General features: G+C 44.2%; 3 protein-coding genes across 3 annotated transcripts in view; 1 reads left to right on the forward strand and 2 right to left on the reverse strand.

Moving 5' to 3' along the window:
- glis1b (GLIS family zinc finger 1b) overlaps positions 1 to 15,742 on the forward strand; it is a 29,807-nt gene extending 14,065 nt beyond the window's left edge. The window contains exons 5-10 of the mRNA XM_085928561.1: positions 3,654 to 3,815; positions 5,485 to 5,595; positions 7,685 to 7,826; positions 9,696 to 9,870; positions 13,766 to 13,914; positions 14,576 to 15,742. Coding sequence (XP_085784687.1) covers positions 3,654 to 3,815; positions 5,485 to 5,595; positions 7,685 to 7,826; positions 9,696 to 9,870; positions 13,766 to 13,914; positions 14,576 to 14,892 — 1,056 coding nt within the window. The 3' untranslated portion in view covers positions 14,893 to 15,742. The remainder of the gene's footprint in view (positions 1 to 3,653; positions 3,816 to 5,484; positions 5,596 to 7,684; positions 7,827 to 9,695; positions 9,871 to 13,765; positions 13,915 to 14,575) is intronic.
- Positions 15,260 to 17,684, reverse strand: elovl8b (ELOVL fatty acid elongase 8b). Its single transcript, XM_085929027.1, has 7 exons — positions 17,493 to 17,684; positions 16,786 to 16,973; positions 16,603 to 16,683; positions 16,467 to 16,523; positions 16,263 to 16,377; positions 16,060 to 16,187; positions 15,260 to 15,877 (listed from the first exon to the last, which is right to left on the reverse strand). The coding sequence occupies exons 1-7, from the start codon at positions 17,548 to 17,550 to the stop codon at positions 15,713 to 15,715; spliced, it is 792 nt and encodes a 263-aa protein (XP_085785153.1). The 5' UTR covers positions 17,551 to 17,684; the 3' UTR covers positions 15,260 to 15,712.
- Positions 17,685 to 18,767: 1,083 nt separating this feature from the next.
- On the reverse strand, positions 18,768 to 21,848 carry mutyh (mutY DNA glycosylase). Its single transcript, XM_085927906.1, has 15 exons — positions 21,644 to 21,848; positions 21,262 to 21,392; positions 21,094 to 21,133; positions 20,944 to 21,017; positions 20,828 to 20,869; positions 20,686 to 20,757; positions 20,512 to 20,625; positions 20,343 to 20,440; positions 20,132 to 20,276; positions 19,977 to 20,064; positions 19,737 to 19,919; positions 19,526 to 19,674; positions 19,297 to 19,446; positions 19,169 to 19,219; positions 18,768 to 19,060 (listed from the first exon to the last, which is right to left on the reverse strand). The coding sequence occupies exons 1-15, from the start codon at positions 21,744 to 21,746 to the stop codon at positions 18,920 to 18,922; spliced, it is 1,581 nt and encodes a 526-aa protein (XP_085784032.1). The 5' UTR covers positions 21,747 to 21,848; the 3' UTR covers positions 18,768 to 18,919.
- Positions 21,849 to 22,004: the final 156 nt, after the last annotated feature.

The following is a 22,004-nucleotide window of genomic DNA, read 5'->3' on the forward strand; positions in this document are numbered from 1 at the left end:
TTCATCGTGTCTGTCAAGCTTGGAAAGAGGGCAGATCGGAGCTGAAGGGTAAAACTAATCACAGCGGAAAGCTGATTGCTGAGCTCGTTGAGATTTTTCAGGACCCTTTCCATTTCGAGGGCGGCGGGGCCTCGCAACATGAGTAATGGTGAATTTTATGCCAGTTAACAGCCTCGCGCACTTCCATCACATCTCAGAGTCATTAGTCAGAGTTCTCATCTACAATTACGAGGCGAGCTCAAGGACATCCTGTACGGCGCGGCCAATCAAAGGAGTGAGCAATACGAGACAAATTCAAAGTCCAGATCAAGTGCAAATAACGTCTTGTGAATTTGACACAGCACAGAGAAGGGTGTCGTTAGTACGACTGCCAAAATGGAACAATCCGAAGCAGACCGAAAATGAACAGTTAATTGAACTTTGGTGAACTTTTTTTTTATACTTGTGCGTTTACATCCATAAAGGGCTATACTCAGCTATTAGCTAAAAAAAAATGTACCTAACGTCAATGCTCAAAATAGATTGGAATTTTTCACGAGTTACTTTTGAACTATTGGCGTCCATCTTTGTTTTTATTCGTTTGCATCACTTCCTCGTTCATTCCTTTTTGATTTCTTTTCTCTGCCGTTAGCGGGGACATGTAAAGACAGTTAGCCGTCCGACATGCTAGCAGACGCGATAATGGCCGGTTTGTTCCCATCCGCTGCGGGTTTCTAATGAGCTGCTACACGGGCGCTGACACTACTCCCTTTTAGCCGGCCTGGCTCGACACTGTTTGGCCTTCCCCCTTGCCAGTCAGGAGTCATTTCCCATCGAGGCCTCAGGCCATCGCCACCAGTTTGTCTGCTTGTTGTGATCAGCTGCCTGTCCGCCCTATCAAGACCCGGCTGTCATCCCCAATGTTTACGGAGCGATTGACCCCCCCCCCCTTCACACACACACACGATTGAGATGGAGTGCCTCCGCTTGTGCGGTTATCTGTCGGTTTACCTCAGCCGGAGGTCTCGGAGAGGAAAAGTAAACATGTTTGAAGCAATTTGAATGATTAGAGCCGTCTAAGCTGTTTTCACAGATAATATCCACGGCAAAGATTAATCTCATGTCACCACGTTTGGGTGTTTATGGAACGTGTCCATCACTTAGCTGCAATTTGCAGTTTAGTCCAAAAAAGCGCAGTGACATTTAGCATTCATTGTGGTTTTGGATCCTTTTGAGACTTTTTTTGGTTCATTGTTAGCGACTGGTCAGTCCAGTGGAAATTTAATGCATCAGCAACTTTCTACAATGTTTTTTCAATGATTTTTTTTTTTAGCCATACAGGAGCAATTGCAAATTTTTCAAACAAAGCCAAAAGTAAACGTAATAAAGAAGAAATAATTTAGCCCCACATTTGTTTTGCACACAAGAAAGTATTGAAACTCTGATCACCCCTTACCCCCCCCCCCTCACACACACACTTAAATACACACATTTGCCAGAGCAATAAGTGCAGACTGTTTTCGTATTTGACTCGATGATCCATCTAAAGTGGTGTCGATGTTCTCTGCTAAGATTTGCATTTGACTTTCACACCCTTTCCCGCCTCTGAATGACATGACACGCGAGAGTGTTGAAACATACGTTTCCACAGTGTGTGAACTCCTCAAAATGTTTACTGTGGACTTTTGCTGGTCTTTCACGTTAACGTTTGTTGATTTATGCGCGTATCTCTGAGTTTAGCTAGACGGCTGCCGATCGGCCAGAGTAAAATGTCAACATTCGTCAACTTTTATGCCTTTCTGTGACTCTTCCAGTCTCCGCTGAAACCTGAAGCTGTTTTTTTTTTTTTTTTTTTTTTTTTTAAACCTCATTGTTCCTCATGATAACAATTCAATGAATCTGTTTGATGACGTTAATAAAAATGCCATTGAGTTACCTCACCCTCTAAATTTACTGTATTCCCATAAAACAACTCATTGGTTTAGTTTTAACACTTTCAACAAAACAAGCACTGTTGAAATGTTTAATATTGGTTTAACAGCATTTTTGCAGCTTTTTTTTTACTTTTTTTGGCGGTGGAGTTGCACAATGGATGTCATTATGCATTTTATGCTCAATTTCAGTCGCAAACCACAGAAGAAGGCAAAACACAAACGCTGCGTCGCCACTACAGTCGAGTGCAGGGGCCAATTCAGAAAGCGGCGACAGATCTGTGGCGGACACCCGAACTGCCTCTGCCATGACGGCTTTGGGTTTCGCCGATATTAAATGGAGCCTTGCTGAATAGAACGTTCAGCCTGCGTGTTGTGTGAGTGAATGAAGACAAGCGGAGATGAGCGCCGGGACGCTTCGACCGACGCTGTCACTCTCTCCTTAGCTGCAACCTGATCTGGAATACGTTTAGCTGATGCAGAGCAACAATTTGAGCTCCCATTTATCAAGGGCATCCAAGACCCACCCAGGGGAAATGAAGATCAAATGAAATTGACACATGAAACAAATCAAACCGGTATTTAAATACTAAAATGTTCAACAATCGTTAATAAGTTTGTCTTAGACACCCTCCCCAAAAAATTTAAATAACAGGATCACAAACTTGGATCTGATGATGGCAGTGGACTTACTGTTATCGTTTTTCCACTTTCACAACTTTCTACAAGCTACCAGGTTACGACTGACAAGTTTCTGTAACGATTAAGCCGGCCAATGTGTCTCTTAATTTCTCATCGGGCTGTGTTTTATGTGTCAATAAGTAACATTGAACCCACAAGTGCTCACTTTGTTGGTCTCGGATACACGAGAAGCATCCCCCCCCCCCCCCCAAATCTTTTATGTGTTAACAAATCTGTGGTCTTCATCGGCTGAGTGCTCGGCTTCGAATGGGACGAGCGGGCTCGGATACGAGCTTGTTTACAGCCACTGTCACTTGTCCGTCTAATGTGCCATTGGCGCCGGGTGAGTGCTGGGCTCATGCTATGCATTACAGCCCATTAAGCGCGCTCCGCTTTCCACTAACTGCCACTTAGCCGCATGCCCCGTCTTCAAAGTCACAGCGCATTTCATCAAGTGGACGTCTACGGGCCAACGGGAAAATCGATTTGTAATCGTACCACCCGTGTTTCCACAACGGCACTCCCTTTCCCAAGGCGGCAGTGCTGGGATATTTGAACTTGCACAGATGTTGGAGTGATCAGGGAAGTCATGGAAAGGAGTCATCCATTTTGTGTCTCCCGTTCAGGGTCACGGAGAAGCTGGAGGCTAGAACACCATGCTTTGATCACCTGTCAGTCATAGAACGGATTTTTACATTTGTGTTTACAGACTATTTAATCTCAGTGTGGTACCAGGGGTGCACATAGGGGTGGGATGATGGGGCTTATTAACACCCACCCCCATCAATGCGGTATTTGATTTTTATACAGTACAGTGACTGTATATATAAATTGGAAGATTTTTTTTAAACATTCCCTCCCTCTGAAAAAAAAATGCTAAAATTTAATAAAGATTAATTTTTGTGTTTTTTTTTCTGTCTGTTGCGAAGTTAAATTTTAAAAGGACAAAGTATTGTAATTAGTCAAATGGTGGACCCGTCGGAATCGGCATCTCCCTCAAAAAAATCCACATCGGTGGGACTCTAAATAATGTTGTAATCGCCATGCTTGTCCTCTCTGCAGTTTGAGGGCTGCAACAAAGCGTTTTCACGTCTGGAGAACTTGAAGATCCACCTGAGGAGCCACACGGGGGAGAAGCCGTACCTGTGCCAGCACCCCGGCTGCCAGAAAGCTTTCAGCAACTCCAGCGACCGAGCCAAGCACCAGCGCACTCACCTGGACACGGTCAGAAATGTAACAAGTGTCCGCAGCCGCGTGGCTCGATTTTCTCTCAAGCGTTTTAGAACAAGTGTGAGAGAAATTCAAAAAAAGATCGAAAAATCACACAAAAAAAAACAAAAAAATGTGAGTCCAACTTCATTGAGTGACACTCACCTGAGTGTATTATGTTTATTTTCATTGGCGTTTACAGGTTGGCTCGGATGGAGCCAGAACACTAAGTACCGAACGCATTAAGTTTTGGCATTGAAAATAACTGTTGGCGCTGTAGGAAAGATGCATTGGCACTCAAAAACATGACGTGATAGGCTTTTTTTATTTGGATGTTGGGTTTTTTTAGTTTATAGTATGAATGTCAGTCTATAATCAGGGACACTACTTTGATTGTTTTCAGTGCAGTTGTTTTTCAATTTCAACTTCCTGGTTTTTACATTCGGGTTTGTTTACAACTTTATGGATCTCGAGCGATTAAATATGGCCTCTCTATTTCCAACAACTGCAAGTGGGCCTAGTACACATCCCTGGGGTTAACTATATCACTTTTTATTTATGATTTTGTTTTTATATTTCCGAGATCAAGACGCTAAAGACATGCAAATTTGATCGGACTTTTACGTTTCCAGATTGCTTCAATTACATTTGAAAAACTCAATTTTATTTTTTTTGTATTTTATCTCCATTTCCCTTTGTGTCCATCTGTAGAGAAAAGCCACACTGCACAGTCTCAGCATAGGCACAATATTGAATGTAGCCTTGTGTTATTATATCAGTCAAGTTTCCCACCGGCCGCTCTTTCCACAAGTAGGACAAATGATGGCGCTAATGTGGGCGGGCGCTGCTTACGGCTTCACATTAACACCCCGCTAAAGGTCCGCTCTGCCAAGAGCACTTGAGGGGAAAATGATTTTTAAACTTTAATGATATTTATTCTACACAGAAGTCACGCTTGATTTTGGTGACTGGAGGCGCCGCGCCACGGCGAGCTGCAAAACAAACACGGCCCAGATGAGTGGCACTGGAAGCGCCTTGCGAAAACAAAACGGGCTTATTTACAGAGGCCGTCAACGTTCGGGCACGCAGCGCTAATAAAGACCGGGATCAACTTACACTTTAATAGGCATCTTATGTTCCGAAAGAGGGAAGGGAGGGGGGGGCTAGCCGGGGTCGCCGTACGACATGCTATATTTGCTTAGCTAATGAGCCGGACACAAATTGATTCGGAAACTCCAACTTTTCACTTGCAATACCGCAATCGGCTGCATAGATTGAAAATCAATATAGATTGTAAGGACAGTTTTTTTTTTAGTTATCTGCTTACAAAAATTTGCGTTTGATTCATTCATTTTTGACTTTGTGAGTTCACCTATAAGAAATAGGAAAGACACTTTGCGCTTTTATGAATATAAATATGTTAACCACAAAATGAATGAATAAGATGATGTTGCTCATGCTAATGAACTTGCACTGGCTGTTGTTTTATAATAAATTGTCTTGTCCATTTTCTCTTCTCGCTTTCCCTTCCCATTTCCCGTCTCCCTTCTCAGCTGGGAGGTAAGACTTCAACTTTACCTCTGACTTGCCTTCTGATCTCACATTTCCTCCAACTTTGATCGCATCGGCGTCCCGCTTTATTCCGCCCTCTGTCTAAACGGAAATCCTGCGCGCTGCCTTCCAGAAACCATACGCGTGTCAGATCCCCGGTTGCACCAAGCGCTACACCGACCCCAGCTCGCTGCGTAAGCACGTCAAGATCCACTCGGCCAAAGAGCAGCAGGTGCGTAGAAAGGTAAGTCGATATTTTCATTTTTAATAGTACTTGAGAACAGTGTTGAGGCATCTACACTAGCACAATATTTTTTTAAACTATGAATATTTTGAGTTTGCGAAACAAATCTGTTGCCATTTTGCGCCGTTACGAAGCTGAATTATCTATCATTTTGTTATCTACAGGTAATATGATGCAACGATGATACATTTCCAGACATTTTGACACTTTTAAACCTCATCCATTGTTTTTAAGAAAAATTAAATACGGAGCCTCAAAGTTTGCCCACGCCAAGTAATTTCCAGTAGATTGCCAGCCCAGCCGCGTAACCTTACACAAGTCAAACATTGCATTTTGCACATTATCACAGTTTAGTTGGAGTAATTTGGCTTTGGCTCCGGCCTGGCTTTCATTTTCACCACAATGGATCAGGTCGGAGCGCAACTCATTGTGCTCACGGTCAAAGGCTCATTCTTCTCCCTGACTGGAAATGAGTAAATAAGAGAGAATGGACTCATTGTTGTGGATAGCGGCAGGCCGCGTGATGTGTTCCGTTGGCTGCGGCCTCGTAAAAAGGGAAACACATGTGCGCTCGTAGCGTTGTTAAGAAGCCGTAATGCGCCATCCCCGCGTGGCCCAGATGTTACGGACAAATGTCAAACACAAGCGCTCTTAACTGCGATTTTGGAGCGAGCCTTTTTTGGAGTGCCGCCACGGGGCGGAAAGGGCCGCGGCAATTACGTGTGATAAATGCTTCTCGGGGAGGAGCCGGCGCTTGTGTACACGTTTGGGGTGCGAAATCAACACGAGGATGTTGGCGGTTGAATATGTGGCAGTATGATCTTGCTAGCGGAAGGGGGAGGAAAAACAAAACAAAAAAAAAGCCACCAGGTTGGAACAAAGATGATTGACGCACTCGCCTGACTGGGCGGCTTGGAATGAGGACGATGAATGAAAACATCTCCGAAGCTGACCTTGTCGTGTTCTGTATTCCTGCTGATTGACTTCAAGTACGACCGCGCCACATTTGACTCATTTGAAACATATCGGCTCGAGTTAACATCACAAGTTCAGAGAAAAAAAAAAATTGACAATACAGCACTGTGGCGCGGTTAGAACATCTGCCTCTTAACTCCGAGGTTCCGGGTTTGAATCCTGGGTTCTCATCTCTTCCATATTCCGAATACATGGGCATTTAACATGTATATCCAAATTCATCATTTCACATTGTTTGTGCTCATTCAATAACAATCTAAGCTGCCACAAGATGGTGCCAAAGCCCAGACTAAAAGGAAATTGGTAATTGGTGTCGAGGAGGAGGACTTCCCTGCATTACAATACAATCACAACTTGTTTATACAGTTTTGACTCTAAATATTTATTTCGTTTAGCAAATTCAAACAAGGCCTGTGTGGTTCCTTTCCTAACTCTGGTAAATGATAAATCCGCTTTGTACCACTGACGTGACGTTAGAAAATCCTGCTGAACTGTCGTGAGAACGCTCTCCTGTAGCGTACTCGCTGATTGTGTGTTTTATTAGCTGGCTTCCAACAATGCGGCCTTTACAGCACACACGAGACTTTACAAACAATATTTGTTTATAGTATTGGCTCAAAGTATAGACTGCTTGTTTGCTTGTGGGCTCTCGCCGACAATGAGAACAACATGGAATATGGCAGCGCACATGAAAGAACGCAAATCAAGCACACATTTGCAGCCGTTTGCATGTCTTGCGGCCGAAAAACACAAAGTCGAACTCCCCCGGTACCTCAAATAATATACAATTTTTATGACAGCGTGTCAAACTGCACTCATCCCGCTACTCACTGACTTTCTGAGATTTGTATTTTTCGGTTTTAAGTGTACCGTGCCCTCCAGGGGGCGCCACAAAAGGGTCAATCAAAATCAAAATCAGTGTAGCTACAATTGTCAAAATAACTTTACTGATGACTTAACTCAATTACCCAATACTGCTGATTTTAAAAGTAACTAAGTTACTTTTTATTAGTTACATTCAACAGATTTGACAATACAAATGAATTGAGGGAAAACCAAAACTAAAATTGAGAGTATTTTTGCCACCTGTGCTGATTTAAGTCTCATTTTCCAGCTCCGTCCGTGTCCTCACCTGGAGCAGGACGTGCTGAGTGACTGTCTGTCCATGCAGCACCTGCAGACCTCCGCTCAGACTCAACTTCTGTACGGCAACAAGGAGGGCTGCTCCCCAGGGCTGAGCCAAGACGTCTTTACAGGTCGGACGCTAACATTTACTGACTGTGCTGGAATTAAATTACTATCGTAGCTGAGCATCCAACCGTTTTGGTTGTTGTTGAAGTCTGGTGTCAGCGATAGCCAAGATCACGCTCGGAGCCAGTATACAAATGGCCAGTAAAGTCGGCGAGCCAAGATCGTTTTAAGACAATTGTGAACGACACTGCTCATTGCTGCTGCACGCAGGAATTATTTTTAGTTCTGCTGTGCGAGCTGGAGCCATTCGATTGTTTTCTGGGAGTTGGGAAATGCACTCAGGAAGTCTTTAGCTCCTGAAAGGAGAGAATAGCTCAACCTTTAGGTCTTTGATATTGTTGGAACAATTTCAAAAATAGTAAATAATACTCTTCTTAAATGTTCGGTTTTATGATCTACGATATCCTTGCCCTTGCTTATCATCGTTTTAATGGCTAGTTTTTAAATCTGCAGAACTCAACTTTGACACCTGGTTTGCATTTAATTTTTCAACGCAATCTCTTTCAGCGCCAAAACGTGATTCACTGTCAATCCACATTTTTCAACGACGCTAAACCACGCTGTCGATGCCAAAAATTAATGTCAGAGTTCTGGCTGTATGACAACGTGAGCGTGACGTTTTTGAAAAGGCCAAAGTGCGGGTGCATTCGGGGTTATTTACATTTTCACTCTTCGTACGCTGTGACAAGCGAGCCAGCCTCCTTTTGTTTGCATTGCGTCATTCGAATGCGTCTTATTCAACGCGCACGCCAGGGGAAACGTTTATTCCTCGTCACGCGGCCGTTCGTTTTTCCATCAGCCGGCGTCAATGCCACATCGGATTACGACAAAGACGTTTTGAAGATATTCAAGACAACGAGCGACGATGCCCGCGCAGGCCTCCCTCCCGCCTTTCCGGACACATCTGTCCTTGTTTTTCCGCCTGTACGCCGTCCAGCATCCCCGGTGCGCCTTCTTATTGTTGCTGGAACTCGGCACACCGTTGACAAGCGCGTACGCTCGACATGTCTTGCACGTCCAAAAGGACTTTTGGCTGCTCTCTTACTGGATGTTGCGCAGAAATCTCCCTGAGGAGCCACCAAAGCCGCGTGCTGGCTGGCACAGGTGGAACAAGTACTCGCACACAAGGGGGAGTACTTGTGTTTAAAAAAAAAAAAAAAAAAAAAAAAAAAAAATTGAGTTCACGTTACATCTGCTGCGTAGAACTCAAGCCGGCTTCTCGTAAGTCTCGCCCATGAACAGGGGGCAGACGCATCGCTCTCATTGAAAGCGTGAGTCACGTTTGCTCTTGATGTGAATCCGAATGGAACAAAGTGGAGCTGGTGTAAATGGGCACACCCCAGATAATAAAAGGTCAAAAAGATGTTTCAACCGCCAGTGGAAGTTTGTTGATTAACTAAACGAAAAGAGACTCGCGCTTAGTTTAACGCTAACGAACGATGCGAAACTCCACAAGAGCTAACGACTAGCATCTGTGTTATAATCTAGAAAGATTATTTAATAATAGATTATTTCACAACATGTTCAAGAAGATATTGTTCATCTTTTTCAAAGAACAACTGTGACTTACTAATGCAATTGAATATTTTTTCAACAAGAGAAAAGCCTGCTCTTCCTTTCAAATGTTCTGCTGTTGGAGCACATGCAACATTTTAACTCATTATGCAGTATTAACTACAAGCAGCTGAAAGATGAGCCCCCGCGGCGACTGCGGCAAAAAAAAAAAAAAAAAAAAATCTACTTTCAATTACAAACTGCTCAGAAAAAGAAAAAAAAAACATTTCATGTGATTGGACGGCGGTTGTCAAAATCAAAGGCTGGTCGCCATCAGATGTTTGGCACGTTTGACCAATTAGTCGTGTTTGTCTTTCAAGGTTTGTACGCCGGCACGCCCCACCACCACCACCACAGCGCCGAGCTTCTCTCGCCCCCCGCCGCCGCCAGCGCAACCGCCGCCGACCTGCCCTCGCGACACCACTGCCTGGAGCCGGACCTCAACAGCCCGCGCCATCTTTCGCCCATGGCCACCTTGGACGGCAACAGAGACGGGTGAGGATATTTTGTCACTACCGTCAAAAAAATGAAAAGCGGAGCCGAGTAGTGTAGAAGGTGAGCGTCCCAAGAGCGTCTTGATGATTGTACAAGAGATTCTCCTCGGACTTGATAAATAGATGAATCACACCGATAATATTATGAAGGTCACAACTTTGTCCCGCAGAGTCTCTCGCTTGTTTTCCACCCATAGCACGTACTGGGGGAAATCAACCTCTCGGCCCCGTTCGGCCCTTCTTCCTGGAAACGAGTCCGCCTGCCCGCCCCCCACGGGCGCTGGTCACGGCGAGGTCGTAGTGACACATCACTTGCTCTATTTCTGGCGCCCGACACGGCGTTCGCAAAATCCCCCAGGAGCCTCGAAGCGATGAGCAAAGTTCTCCGTGCTGGGAGGGATTCGTGCGTTAATGAGAGCAAACTGCACGGGAGGGCGGCAAGGTGGGATTTTGGGTTCTGCTTTCGTTAAACAGGCTTACATCAGGATTAGAGTTCCCCTCCGAGGACGGCCACTCGGCAAGCGCTCGGGACGGCGTGCCAAAGAACGCTGATAGCGCAATGAGTTCGTACCAACGGGTCATTTCCGCCTCATTTGCTGCCTTTGAGAACAAACAAGCAAGCAGCGCCGTTCGCTCATCAATCGACGCATCACAGAGGGGGGGGTGACGGACGGGAAATACAATGGTTTGAAATCTGATTGGGCTTGTTACAAATGGAATTTTTGCTGATCTTGCAGAAAAGAACCATTTCTATTGGATCAGGTGATTTGCCTGAAACTGTAACCCTGTCTTAAAAGCATCATTTGAATTTTGACTCAAGAGCATGAATTGGAACTTTAACCCTTGCTCGAAACCCTCATTTGAATTATTATTATTATTATTTTTTTTTGCATTGCTCCAACGACAGATAGAACTTTTACGCCGACCGCCAAAGTCAACAGAAGCGGCGCACTTGTTTTTCCCAAACGGCTTAGCGGGACATGAAACATTTGGAGAAAATGATCAAGCCGCTGCGTGGCGCCCTCTGACCTCATAGCTTAAATGTGTTTACCCAAACTCAAACGGAGCATTTACACTCAGCGCGCTTGGTGTCACTTTGCCGCCCGCCGCTAATATCGCACGATGTCGATGGAAATGGCTTTGCGGTGCACGGAGCTGGATGAGCCCCTGAATGTCGTCGTTGACTGGCGCCTGTTGATATTACAGCCCCTCCGCAAATATTAGCGCCCAGCGTATTGATAGCGTCGCCGTGAGTGACGCCGGCTAATTGAATTAGAGTGGCAAACCGCCACAGTAGAGCTCCTACTGTGAAGGCGAAAAACTTTGGAACTTTCTATCCGTCTGTCTTTCCTTCTCCAGTCCAAAAATAATTTTTAGCAGTGGTCACTTTTGGTTTTTACAGCAGCAGGAAGTAACCTCACTGGACCATTTGTTTGCTTTTTTGAAAAAAAAACAAAAAAAAAAAACAATCTTTCCACTAGTTTGTAAACTCTCATTTAAAATTATCGGAGACAACAAATGGCAGCAGAAGACGAAGGCGCCCACGACTTCTGTGCCAACGTTTGACTCCGCCTCCAACTTTAGGCCTCACCCAACGAGCCTTGGGTGGGCTGAAGCCAAGTCCACCAATGCTCGTTGGAGATAAGTTCATGCGGCACATGAAAGATGGCCCTCTTCCCTGCCAGCCCGATTTCGGCTGCCAGCCACACGCGAGCAGGACGAGGGTGGCGACCGTCTCCAGGCAGCTGGTAACGATTAGCATCTCATTCACTTTAGCTGCACATAGAGGCGGCTTGTCAAAATATGAAGAGAGGAACTGTTTCCTGACTTGGTGCTGACAGCGGGTCAAGGGGTGGGGGGCAACGCTCGCTCATTGGGTGCAAGCGGACCCAATGTGTCAAATTCAAAGTCGCTTTTAAAGCCTGATTAGTCAATTTCTTTATTGTTCTATTAGAGGGCAGCTTTCAGTTTGTGGTGTGGAACTGATGACATGGAGTAAACATTTTTGACTGGTAAATACAATCAAGTGTAGTCACAAGTATGTTTGAACATATTGTTTATTTTGTTTTTACACACAGACTTACCTTTTTTCCCTTTTTAAAATGTTATCTACAAATCAGCTTAGCATGTTTGTGTTCCATAGAAAAAGGGAAAAAGATTTTGTGGGCTTCAAAGAGCCCCCTACCTGCACACCAGGGGAGATGTAATTTGTGATTTTCAGGGGGGGGAAAAAATCCCCGTTTTTTTTAGGCTTTCAGCCTGTTCTTTTAGGTCACCATCAAAGCCTGTAGCCTGTAAAGAAGTACCAAAAGAATTCTTTTAAATATAGCACTGCTGAACTACATGTAAAAAAATACTCACATGTCCGTATAGCAATGCTGAATAGGAATGAATACAAGTTATAGCAAATTAAGCAACTTTCATACAAAAAGGCAGGAAAAAAATCTCACTCCATACGAATGAATGTAGGAGAACCAACTATCTGGACTTACCTATTCCGCTAATTGTCTCTCCTCAAAATGAACTTTTTCCCCATTTTGGGCACACGGTAGTCTCCTACAAGATGACATTTCACATACATTAAGCGCCAAGCATAAATAAAGTAAATAAACATGAAGTAAATGTAAATTTAAAGCTAGGAACAAACCTGTCGACGATTCCCTCACGCTTCCATATTGTCACTTCCGGCTTGATTTTCCCGCCCGATGATAAAATCACGTAATTGTCCGCGAGAAGTCACGTGACGTCATCACACTACGACGCTCTGAATTATACGAATTTATGAGCAGGCGAATGACATTTAAAAAGATGGACACCGGCTCTTATAAGTAACAAAAAAGCTTTATTTTATTCTAATAGGTGGCCCTGTTTCCATCATTACTCTTACATGACCTTGAATTTAAAGTCCACTGAATTTCACAAGTATTCCACACAAGTTTATGAAGCATCAGAAATAAGGACAATAAAAAAAAAGTGCTCCTCAAGGATGAGTTTTATATACCGGTATTTTTTTTTAGGCCCAATAAAATCCTCAAGCAGTCCGCTTCAGCTAACGTAAATGAGGAATAAATCATGTGTTGGCAACGCCGCTTCGATTGTTGCTCATTTACTCGATCGGCCATTATATCTAATGTAAAAATCGCGTTAACAACGTTAAGAAAAATATACAAAAAATATACAAAAATAAACAGGCTTTACATTCCTTTACCACCTCCGAAAGAAAACCCATGATGTCATTCCACTACTTTCATATTCCCTTTGCGGTAAATACTTTACCGCTATGGCTTGGATAAACACCATTTGGTGTGTTTTTCAATGACAACATGCATGTCGAAGGGCCAGTGACACAGCGCAGACGTGGTCGGTGTCGTGTGGGGGGCCGAACGGTTCTGCACAAGCTCACCCGGACACGCGGCAAGGTGCTTGGCGCACATCAGTGTCAGAATCAGGATCAGAACATTTTATTGAAGAATTTACGCCTGTGAGTCTTGTTAACTGTTTGCATGTGTTGCGCCACCGTTTTTGGCCTCATTTTGTTGCGTAAAGGGATTTAAGACTGCAACTAACTCATCTCTGATGTTTTGCATCATTTGTTAGCATTGAGCTGGGCAGAAATTCTCTACTTCACTTTTTGTTTGGGTTAGAATAAGGCCGATTTTAAATCCGCTCATTCACACGTATCTTGCGACATTTCTCTCCAATGCAAACTTAGTCAAGTGTTTGCTGACTTTAAACGCAGCGTGTGTTTTCGGGGAGCCCCAAAGTTTCCACACGCCTCCTCCTTTGCGGTGAGCGAGCCTGCCCTGGAGGTCCGTTTGGGAAGTGATGACACGTTTTAAGTCCTGACATGATGGATTGATATTGGAAGACAACATATGTGTATGTGTGTCCTCCAGGGTGTCAGGTCCACTCCTATCTCCGGGGATGAAGGGAACAGGCACCTCTCCGCCCCCTCCTCCTCCCCCACCCACATTGGAGAAGCATCAGGTCCAAGCTCAGCACAAGCCCTTCCCTCATTATCACCACCATCAGACCCCCAACAATGGTAAGGCCAGTGAGGATTTTTGTTTTGAAGCTGGGGACACTCCATTAGGGACACTGGGAAGCTGACTCGCATCTGGAGCAGTTTTAGTTTAGTTTTAGGGAAAGCCACAATGCCGGAAGTCCGATTGAGCCGAGAAAACAGTGGCCGGTGTGTCGTACTGTTCTCGGGGCACGCGTTCCAGTTCGACACTGTTTTCTCTGCACACTTGAACACACGGACGCCCCCCCCACCACCACCACTTTGTGGTCACGCAGTTGCCGAGACATGTTCCAGGAACGCTGCTGTTGTGTCTTCTGTGGTCCTCACAACACAGACAATGGCAAAAACTAAGTTAAGACTTAAATAGCGTCAATTCGCAAACCTTTTTTTTTTTAGAATAAATGTTTCCAAGGACCTTCTATTGAGGACCTTCTATTTTCTGTATCTAATAACATGACAAAAAAATAAAAACCATATTCACCGGAGATGCTGCTTCTCAATCTGTGTTGATCACAACAGATGCTAGTCAAACAGATTTGACCAACCAATCAGAGGATAGTTGAGGTGTGACATCATCAAGAGCCAGCACTCTGGCCCTGCGAGGATGAATCTGAAAAATGATTGGTTAAAAAAAAGATTAAATCTGGCTCCAATTTGATTTCAATTTCTCTCCCCATTGCAGAATTCCAAGGTAGCTTCCAGAGCTGCTTCCACTTCTCTGACTCCTTCCGCACGGAGCAGATGGTGAGCGATTCTCACGCCTACACTTCCCATCAGCACAATGGCTTCCACATGGCCACTAGCAACTGTCTGGGCGCCGCAGGTGAGACATCCCAAAACGCTTCCATCCGAGTCCGGGTGATCCATCCATCTGTATCAGGCTTGTGTCTGTCCTGCAGGCTTCAACTTGAGCCAGGAGCTGCAAGGCAGTGCAGGCTGTCAGTTCTCCTCCAGTCCAGAAGAGGGCGCCTTCTTCCAGACTGGCAGCTTCGAGCGTAGCCTTGGCCACATGTCGTCGGTGTACACAGAGTCGTAGACACAGATATATTGAGACTGTTTTGTTATTACGTCACACGTGCTTTCCACTCATACACGAACGCTAATTTAGATTTTATGTACTGGAAAAATCTTAAGCAGGCCTTCTCTTTTTGGGAGATTGCTTTAGCGCTATCTGGTGGCATCTTGGGGTCAAAGAGCATTGAAAGTGAGTTGTGCTTCATTTAGACAAAAGTAGTTATTTGCCGCCATTGTGTGGTATCTATAGGTAATTACAGCTGTGGCAGTTGAGTGGGGGTGTCAATTGCTATTTATAAATTATAATAGTGGGTCTTCACTATACCAAAGAGAACCATGAAATTCTCCAAAATGCTTCCCACAATCACTTTTATTGACCCAAAAAAAGAAGAAAAAATGTCTTGGTTACAGTGTTGCAACAATAAGAACATCTCTCATAGATTTTTTTTAAAAACATTGTCTTGTATTCGACTTCTATTTTGAGAACGAAGCACAGAAACAAACGTATCGTGTTGCTGTGTTGTTTGAAAAAACAATGTTTGCATTCCTCTGTTTGATTTTGTGGCTTTGGGGTTTGTCTCCCTGCTACAGTAATGCAAAGCATACCGACCCTCCTTTAAGTTTGTGTATAAATGTACAAATTGTTTACAGCACACATTTGAATGTTTGTCATTTTTGTCCATTCCAAAAATAATAAATATATGAATGAAACAAATCATCAGCTCTTGCTTGTTTTCAATCCAACATGGGCACGCGCTGCCCTCTAGTGGACAAGGCTGAGTACACACACAAATCTGAATACATCTTACTTCTGCTTCTTCTTGTCTAGGTAACTGCGGCGATAGAAGTTACCAAAAAGGATGATGAGGAAGATGCAGTAAAGAAATACGACAACGTTGGTGACGACCGGGAAATCGCATTCGGTGAACAGGTTGTAGGTCGTATGTGTGACGATCAGCAGAAACTGCAGCTGGTGAGACAAAATGAGTGCCGAAATTAATACGCTTTCAAGTCATGGTTATACTTGAGTGGACTTTTCAGCTATTTGACAGAGCATTTAGCTCAACGTTAACAATGACAATAGACAGCTAGCTAGCTAGCTAACAATGACAGACAATCCGACATCACACAAAAATGTGCTGCTTTTCTTACCAGCTGCAAGCAGGTGAGGTATGATTTCCACCACAGGTACTTGCGCAGGTGAGGGCCCATAGCCGCCAGGCCGTAGTAAGAGTACATCACAGTGTGGACAAACGTGTTGAGCAGGCCGACAAAGAAAGCTGCAACGCCAAATTAAATCAATTCATACATTCCCATGTAAAGATTGTCCACAAGCAAGCAGGACGTTGTCTTACATTGTCCGCCAGCCGTGTACTTGACTGCTGACCACCAGTTTAAGATCATGGTGGCGTGGTGGAAGACGTGAAGAAAAGTCAGCTGGCTGTTCTTCTTCCTCAGGATGAAGAAGAACTGCTCTCATCCACATAGAGAAAGGAAAACCATTTCATGTCACGCCACAAGTCGCAAAGATCTTGTCCAAATGACAAAGTTCTCTATACCGTGTCGCTGAGCTCGATGACTTTTGAGAAGAAAAACCACCAGCATACCCGAGCCATCTACGAGAAAAGGAAGATTGTAACAATGAGACATTAAATGTACCTTGTGCTTTTCAGGACACTCAAAAAGATCTCTCACTCTCATGGGCAATGGTCTGCTGCTGTAGTCCACCGGCTGGCACAGGAAGCTGTAGTTGGACAGCCAGGAAGTGGTCAAGAACTGGGGGGGGAAAAAAGGCACACAAGAATTTAGTGGTGTCAAAGGTCGCTCAACTTCACACACATTCCAAAACATCCCAAGGGCCAAAAGAGTCTGACGCACCTCATGGAACATATAGATGGACATGCCCACCATGCTAAAGTTATAAACGATGAGAACCAAGCGGAGGTCTACGGGTTCTCTGTGTCTCATGAGCCGAGGCCCCGCCCAGACCATGCAGAGGTACAGCAGGACGATGAGCGTGACCGGAACCGGTGAGTAGACCAGCGGCCATGGGTCGGTCCTCTTGTCTGCAGCATAAAACACCGTGTGGAGAAATGGAAGTCAAAAGATATGATGATAGCAACATTTTTTTTGCCATGTTAGAATGAATTTTCTTGTATCAACATGTGACATTTTTGTACAGAGGAACTACATTTATGTGAGTTGAGGAGCTTCACTTGATCAAATGGAATGCTTTGCTACCAAGGGCCGCTGTCATATTTAATGATTTCGACGTCTTGCCTGGTACCGGATCTCAGTGGTCGAAAAGAAGGATTTGCACTTAATTGTCATCACATGCATTGAGGACACAAGGCCGGACGGACATTGTGACACTGAGCTATCAAAATGACAGACAACGGTGGCATTCATTCGACTTGTTTTGCAGGTTTCAGCAAAAACAACAACAAAGAAAACAAACGTATTATTGAACAGTTCTGGCCAACATAAAGAATAAAAAAAGACAAAATATGACTGCAGCCTGTCTAAAAATTAGACATAAATCAATTATGTCCATATAAGTTGTTGAGTTAGGTCAAAGTACATACCTCCATTGTCGACTATGTTCTGGTGCACAGACAAGATGGTTTCCCACGCAGACGTCATCAGCTTTCTCTCACTCGCCAATTAGCTCCAGTCAAAATCTAGATCATTTTAAAACAACTTCGAGTTGAGCAGATTTCCGTTGCTTTTCCTCCTCCTTCTGGTAGAGTACGGACTTCGCCTCATGTGGCCGCCTTCACTAGCGCTGGCTCGTGAGTGAACGATCCGTTCAAAAGAACGAATCGTTTCAGTGAACGAGAGTGAACGAATCACTTTGTAAGTTTTTTGTTTTTACAGATCATATGACTTCAACCACTAGGTGTCGGTAATGCGCATTGAAAGTGTACCTAATAAAGTGTCCGAGTGACGTCACAGATCAAACAGCCAATCAGAAAGTGGGGGTGAGGGCGGGTGTGGCACTTCTCACTTTCACTTAAGTTTTTTTCCTTAATGAAGTGGCCTGTTATTAGGAACACCTGAAAATGGCGGGTACCTAATAGAGTGTCCGAGTGACGTCACGAATCAAACAGCCAATCAGAAAGTGGGGGTAAGGGCGGGTGTGGCACTTTTCACTTTCACTTAAGCTTTAATCATATTTTTTCCCTAATGAAGTGGCCTGTTATTAGGAACACCTCATGGACACTTCAATAGGTACACGAGGTAAAAAAAAAAAAAAAAGGAACAAATAAATAAATAAGAAAGTATAGCGAACGATTCGGTGAACGATTTGTTGAACGAATCTTTTCAGTGATCCAATTCTAAAGATTCAGTTCACTTAAAATAACTGGAATGCACATCACTAGCCTACACTGACAAGAAAAAATGCTGAAGAAACGGAACACGTCCGCATTATTTACAGGGCACGCGAAAGTATTTATATTGGTTTAATGTGATATTTTCTGTTGTATTTTTCGTTATTTTATGTTTTTGTCAAGCGTTTTGTTACGACGGTGTTGCGAATGCAAAAATGCTACAAAAATAAAGTCCGATTCTTATTCCTTATAAAAGATCCTGTTAGTACCATGTTTGTTCACTAGGTGGTGCTGTTTCCTTGTTTCAACAACCTTGATAGGTATTAAGATAGCGACAATCAATCAATCAATCAATCAATCAATCAATCAATCAATCAATCAATCAATCAATCAATCAACCAATCAATCAATCAATCAATCAATCAATCATTCAATCAATCAATCAATCAATCAATCAATCAATCAATCAATCGCTCAATCAATCAATCAATCAATCAACATTCACAGTCGTGCCTGGAGTTAAAAAAGTAATTTTATTCAAGCATTTTAGAAATGATTTCAACATCCTTAACTGACATGTACAAAAATTGAGAGTTGGCCATTAAAATATAGTTTAACATTGTTAGCAGCATGATTCAGAGAGATATGTAGATGACACTGTACAGACAAATGTAAAGCTTTCAGCAAGGTTCCTGTTTGGTGGTTCTGAAGAAAGACGTGAGTGACAGTTGCTTGTTGCTACCACTGGTTGCTTTCATTTTGCCTTTCCTTGTACTTCGTACTGGTCTTTTCTTGTCGTCGTTCTTTTGCCTTTTTGCATCCTAAGTGACACAAGTTTGTAAATTATTATCATTATTATTATTATTATCACTTACAGTATTAAGGGCTTTGTGTGGCTTCACAAGCCACAGAAGCAGAGGAATTCTTACTGGAGAGTTGAGCTCCTTCTGAAGTCTGGCACAGTCCCAAAGCTTCACAATCTGGATGACAGTTAGCATACAAAAGATTTGTTTAAATCTGCAAATGTTGTAGATTTCTACAACTTGCTGTAGGTGACCTTTTTGACTCCCGTAGACACGGCGGCCTCCTGCAGTGCCGACCTGCTGATCCACCGCACGTCTCCCGTTCGCAGAGGCGCCTCGGCATCTCCCAGGTGCAAAGTGTGGACCACATATGTCTGGTGGATGTGCGAGAAGATATGAGGCACCTATGACGGAAAAGAACAAATTTAAGAAGCAGTTGATTCCTTCTTCGTTCAGGAAATATGAGCAAGCAATTTAACTTACTTCTCCCACATACTGAAGGGAGCTGTCAATCAACGGTACTCCCAAGTGTTTGTCGAGGTGGGCACACAGCACCGCCTTTTTTTTCTTTTCAGACTTGTCCTCCTTTTCCAACAAAAGACTCGGAAACTCCCACAAGCCTGCCAGCAAACCTGACAAAACCACATATGTGTTTTGGGACACGTCAAAGCCCAACATAGACATGAGTTCAAACCTTTATTTGGTCTTTGCTTGAGCAGGAACTCCTCCTGGCCTCCTTCTCCACGTCGAGTCAGCACACATGTTAATGTCCGCTCCACCCTGGGGGGCTTCTTGGCCGGCTTTCTCGGGAAGTTCTGAACCCCCAACTCCTCGTCCCAAGGCTCAAGTGGACATAGTGGGCATATTCCACTTGCACCTGAGAGAAGTCAGACAGGAAAAAAACCTCTGGCGGGGAGAAAGGAAGATGACTTACTGCAGTCTTCAATGTCTTGAAGAGCTGGAGGCTTTGTGTCCTTTTCCCCAAAAAGTCTTTTGGAATTCTGCTCTCGTGTGGCTTGAACCTACACACAAAATGCACTCGCCACTAAAGTATTTGTACTTAAGTACATAGTGTGAATACGTTTATACCTTGCGGTAAGAGTGGCACTGAGAGCGTACAGGACATTGCTCGCACAGGGGTCCCTTTGGCGTGCAGACTCGGGCCCCGAGCTCCATCATGGCTTGGTTGAAGTCCCCTGGTCGCTTTGGGTCCACCAGCGTATTTGCCAGAGCCCTGAAAGACAGCAGAGCAGAAAGAAACACTTGTTGTTGACGGCAATTCACATGAGTTCATTTTTACCAAAGGGCCTCTGTGACTGCAGGACTTGTGCAGTCGGCCCCGATGGCCCTCATGCGACACAGGACCCGGATTACGTTGCCATCAACGGCTCCGGTAACCTAGGGCGACGAGGGATGTGATTACTTCCTGGCATCAAAAGGGATTCATGCGTGTGCGTTTTCCAGCTGACTTGGCCCAGTGCGATGGAGCCGATGGCCGCGGCAGTGTAGCGACCCACTCCCGGAAGCTGTCTGAGAAGCTCGTCCGTCGTCTCGGGCATCCGGCCATCGAGCTCCGACATCACCTGTCGGCACAAAAGTGGCATTGTACAATCTGCCGTGCATAAAAAGCCCCCGTGACTCACCTTTTGGGCACCTTCGTGCAGACGCTTCCCCCGTGAATAATAGCCAAGGCCCGCCCACATCTGATTCACCTCCTGCTCGTGAACAAAATCATTCGTTTCAATCCCAATTCTGTTTTTTGAACTGATGCTTTGGTGTGATCACCTCTAGTGTCGCAACCGCGAGATCCGAAACCCTGGGCCAACGCTGGAAAACATTCACACAACTTTATAACATCACCAAACTGGTATTATCCCCCATACGCTGACTGAAATGTGCACCTTCATCCATTTTGTGTAGTAGTCTATCACCGTGGCGACTTGGGTCTGTTGCAGCATGATCTCCGATACCCACACTTGAATAAGAAACGAGAAACATGTTACAGTGAATCAGTGGAGAGTGCGTGATCCAATGAGCGGCATTGACCAGACCTGCATACGTCCTTATGTTGACATCAGGTTCTATTAGTGCCTGTTGGAGTAATACAAGACAGCTCTATGAAAATCCTGCAAAAACCAGACTAACCTTACAAACACCAGACTCAAAAACATCTCGTGTAGTGTTTTGTGTGTGTGTTACAAAAATAGATTGTTTCTTACCAAAGTCCTCCATGGTAGTTCTCTCTTCTCCAGGTCGTACCATCTGAGGAGATGAGTCCGCAGGTGACTAACATCAGCAGGTTCACAGAATGTGTGGTAGACAGAGGGCGAAATAACACCAGAGGGTTCTTCTGCAGGAGAAAAGTCAGCATGATGTAACAAAGCGTGGTACAGATGTTAAGGGAGAAATTTGGAATTTTAATGAACAGAGTGCTGATAGGGGATCTTGACTTTTGCAGTCAATACAGTCTATGGTCAGTTTGATAACTCAGTTTACTTGTGTATAAGTTACGTGGAGGAAAATTAGATAAATATTTGGTTTATGTTATCAGTTGACTAAGCAAGTCTGCCTTTTCTCATTTTGTCACACTGTAATAATGACCTTTTCCACGCGTCCGCTGCCTTTTCCGCTTCGGTTTGACGTTTTCCACCAGTTCGAGAGCTTCTTTCTTAAGTCTACGCATCGTTAAACGTGATGCACACATCTGTAAGTTAAAAGCGATGATTATTTTCTCTTGTCACTGTTTAAAAAAAGGAACATGGATTATTTACTTCCACTGGCGCTATTTTAAAGAAACGCCCCTTCTTCGACGCTTGTCCAATCAGCTGCGAGAGGAACACTTGTGGCGTGACGTTACATCCGGTAAAAACAGAATCTGTGATTTAAAGTTGTTTTTTTCTTGTGTGGACATGCTCTTTTTTTCCTCTCTCTCTCTATGCATGTCCGTAGATTTCGATAGTAG

The sequence above is a fragment of the Syngnathus leptorhynchus genome, chromosome 13, assembly GCF_054491065.1.
Source record: "Syngnathus leptorhynchus isolate UIUO chromosome 13, UIUO_Slep, whole genome shotgun sequence".
Taxonomy (NCBI): Eukaryota; Metazoa; Chordata; class Actinopteri; order Syngnathiformes; family Syngnathidae; genus Syngnathus; species Syngnathus leptorhynchus.

Bases quoted from the DNA above. Each gene is read 5' to 3' on its own strand.
- elovl8b (XM_085929027.1), bottom strand. From the start codon at position 17,550: ATGACGTCTGCGTGGGAAACCATCTTGTCTGTGCACCAGAACATAGTC. The intron at 16,974-17,492 runs GTATGTACTTTG...TTTATGCTGCAG, and splicing joins GAACATAGTCGACAATGGAG to ACAAGAGGACCGACCCATGG. The intron at 16,378-16,466 runs GTATAGAGAACT...GGATGAGAGCAG, and splicing joins TCATCGAGCTCAGCGACACG to TTCTTCTTCATCCTGAGGAA.
- mutyh (XM_085927906.1), bottom strand. From the start codon at position 21,746: ATGTGTGCATCACGTTTAACGATGCGTAGACTTAAGAAAGAAGCTCTC. The intron at 20,441-20,511 runs GTCAGCTGGAAA...TCGTCGCCCTAG, and splicing joins GCTCCATCGCACTGGGCCAA to GTTACCGGAGCCGTTGATGG. The intron at 19,061-19,168 runs GTAAGAATTCCT...TGTGTCACTTAG, and splicing joins AGAAGGAGCTCAACTCTCCA to GATGCAAAAAGGCAAAAGAA.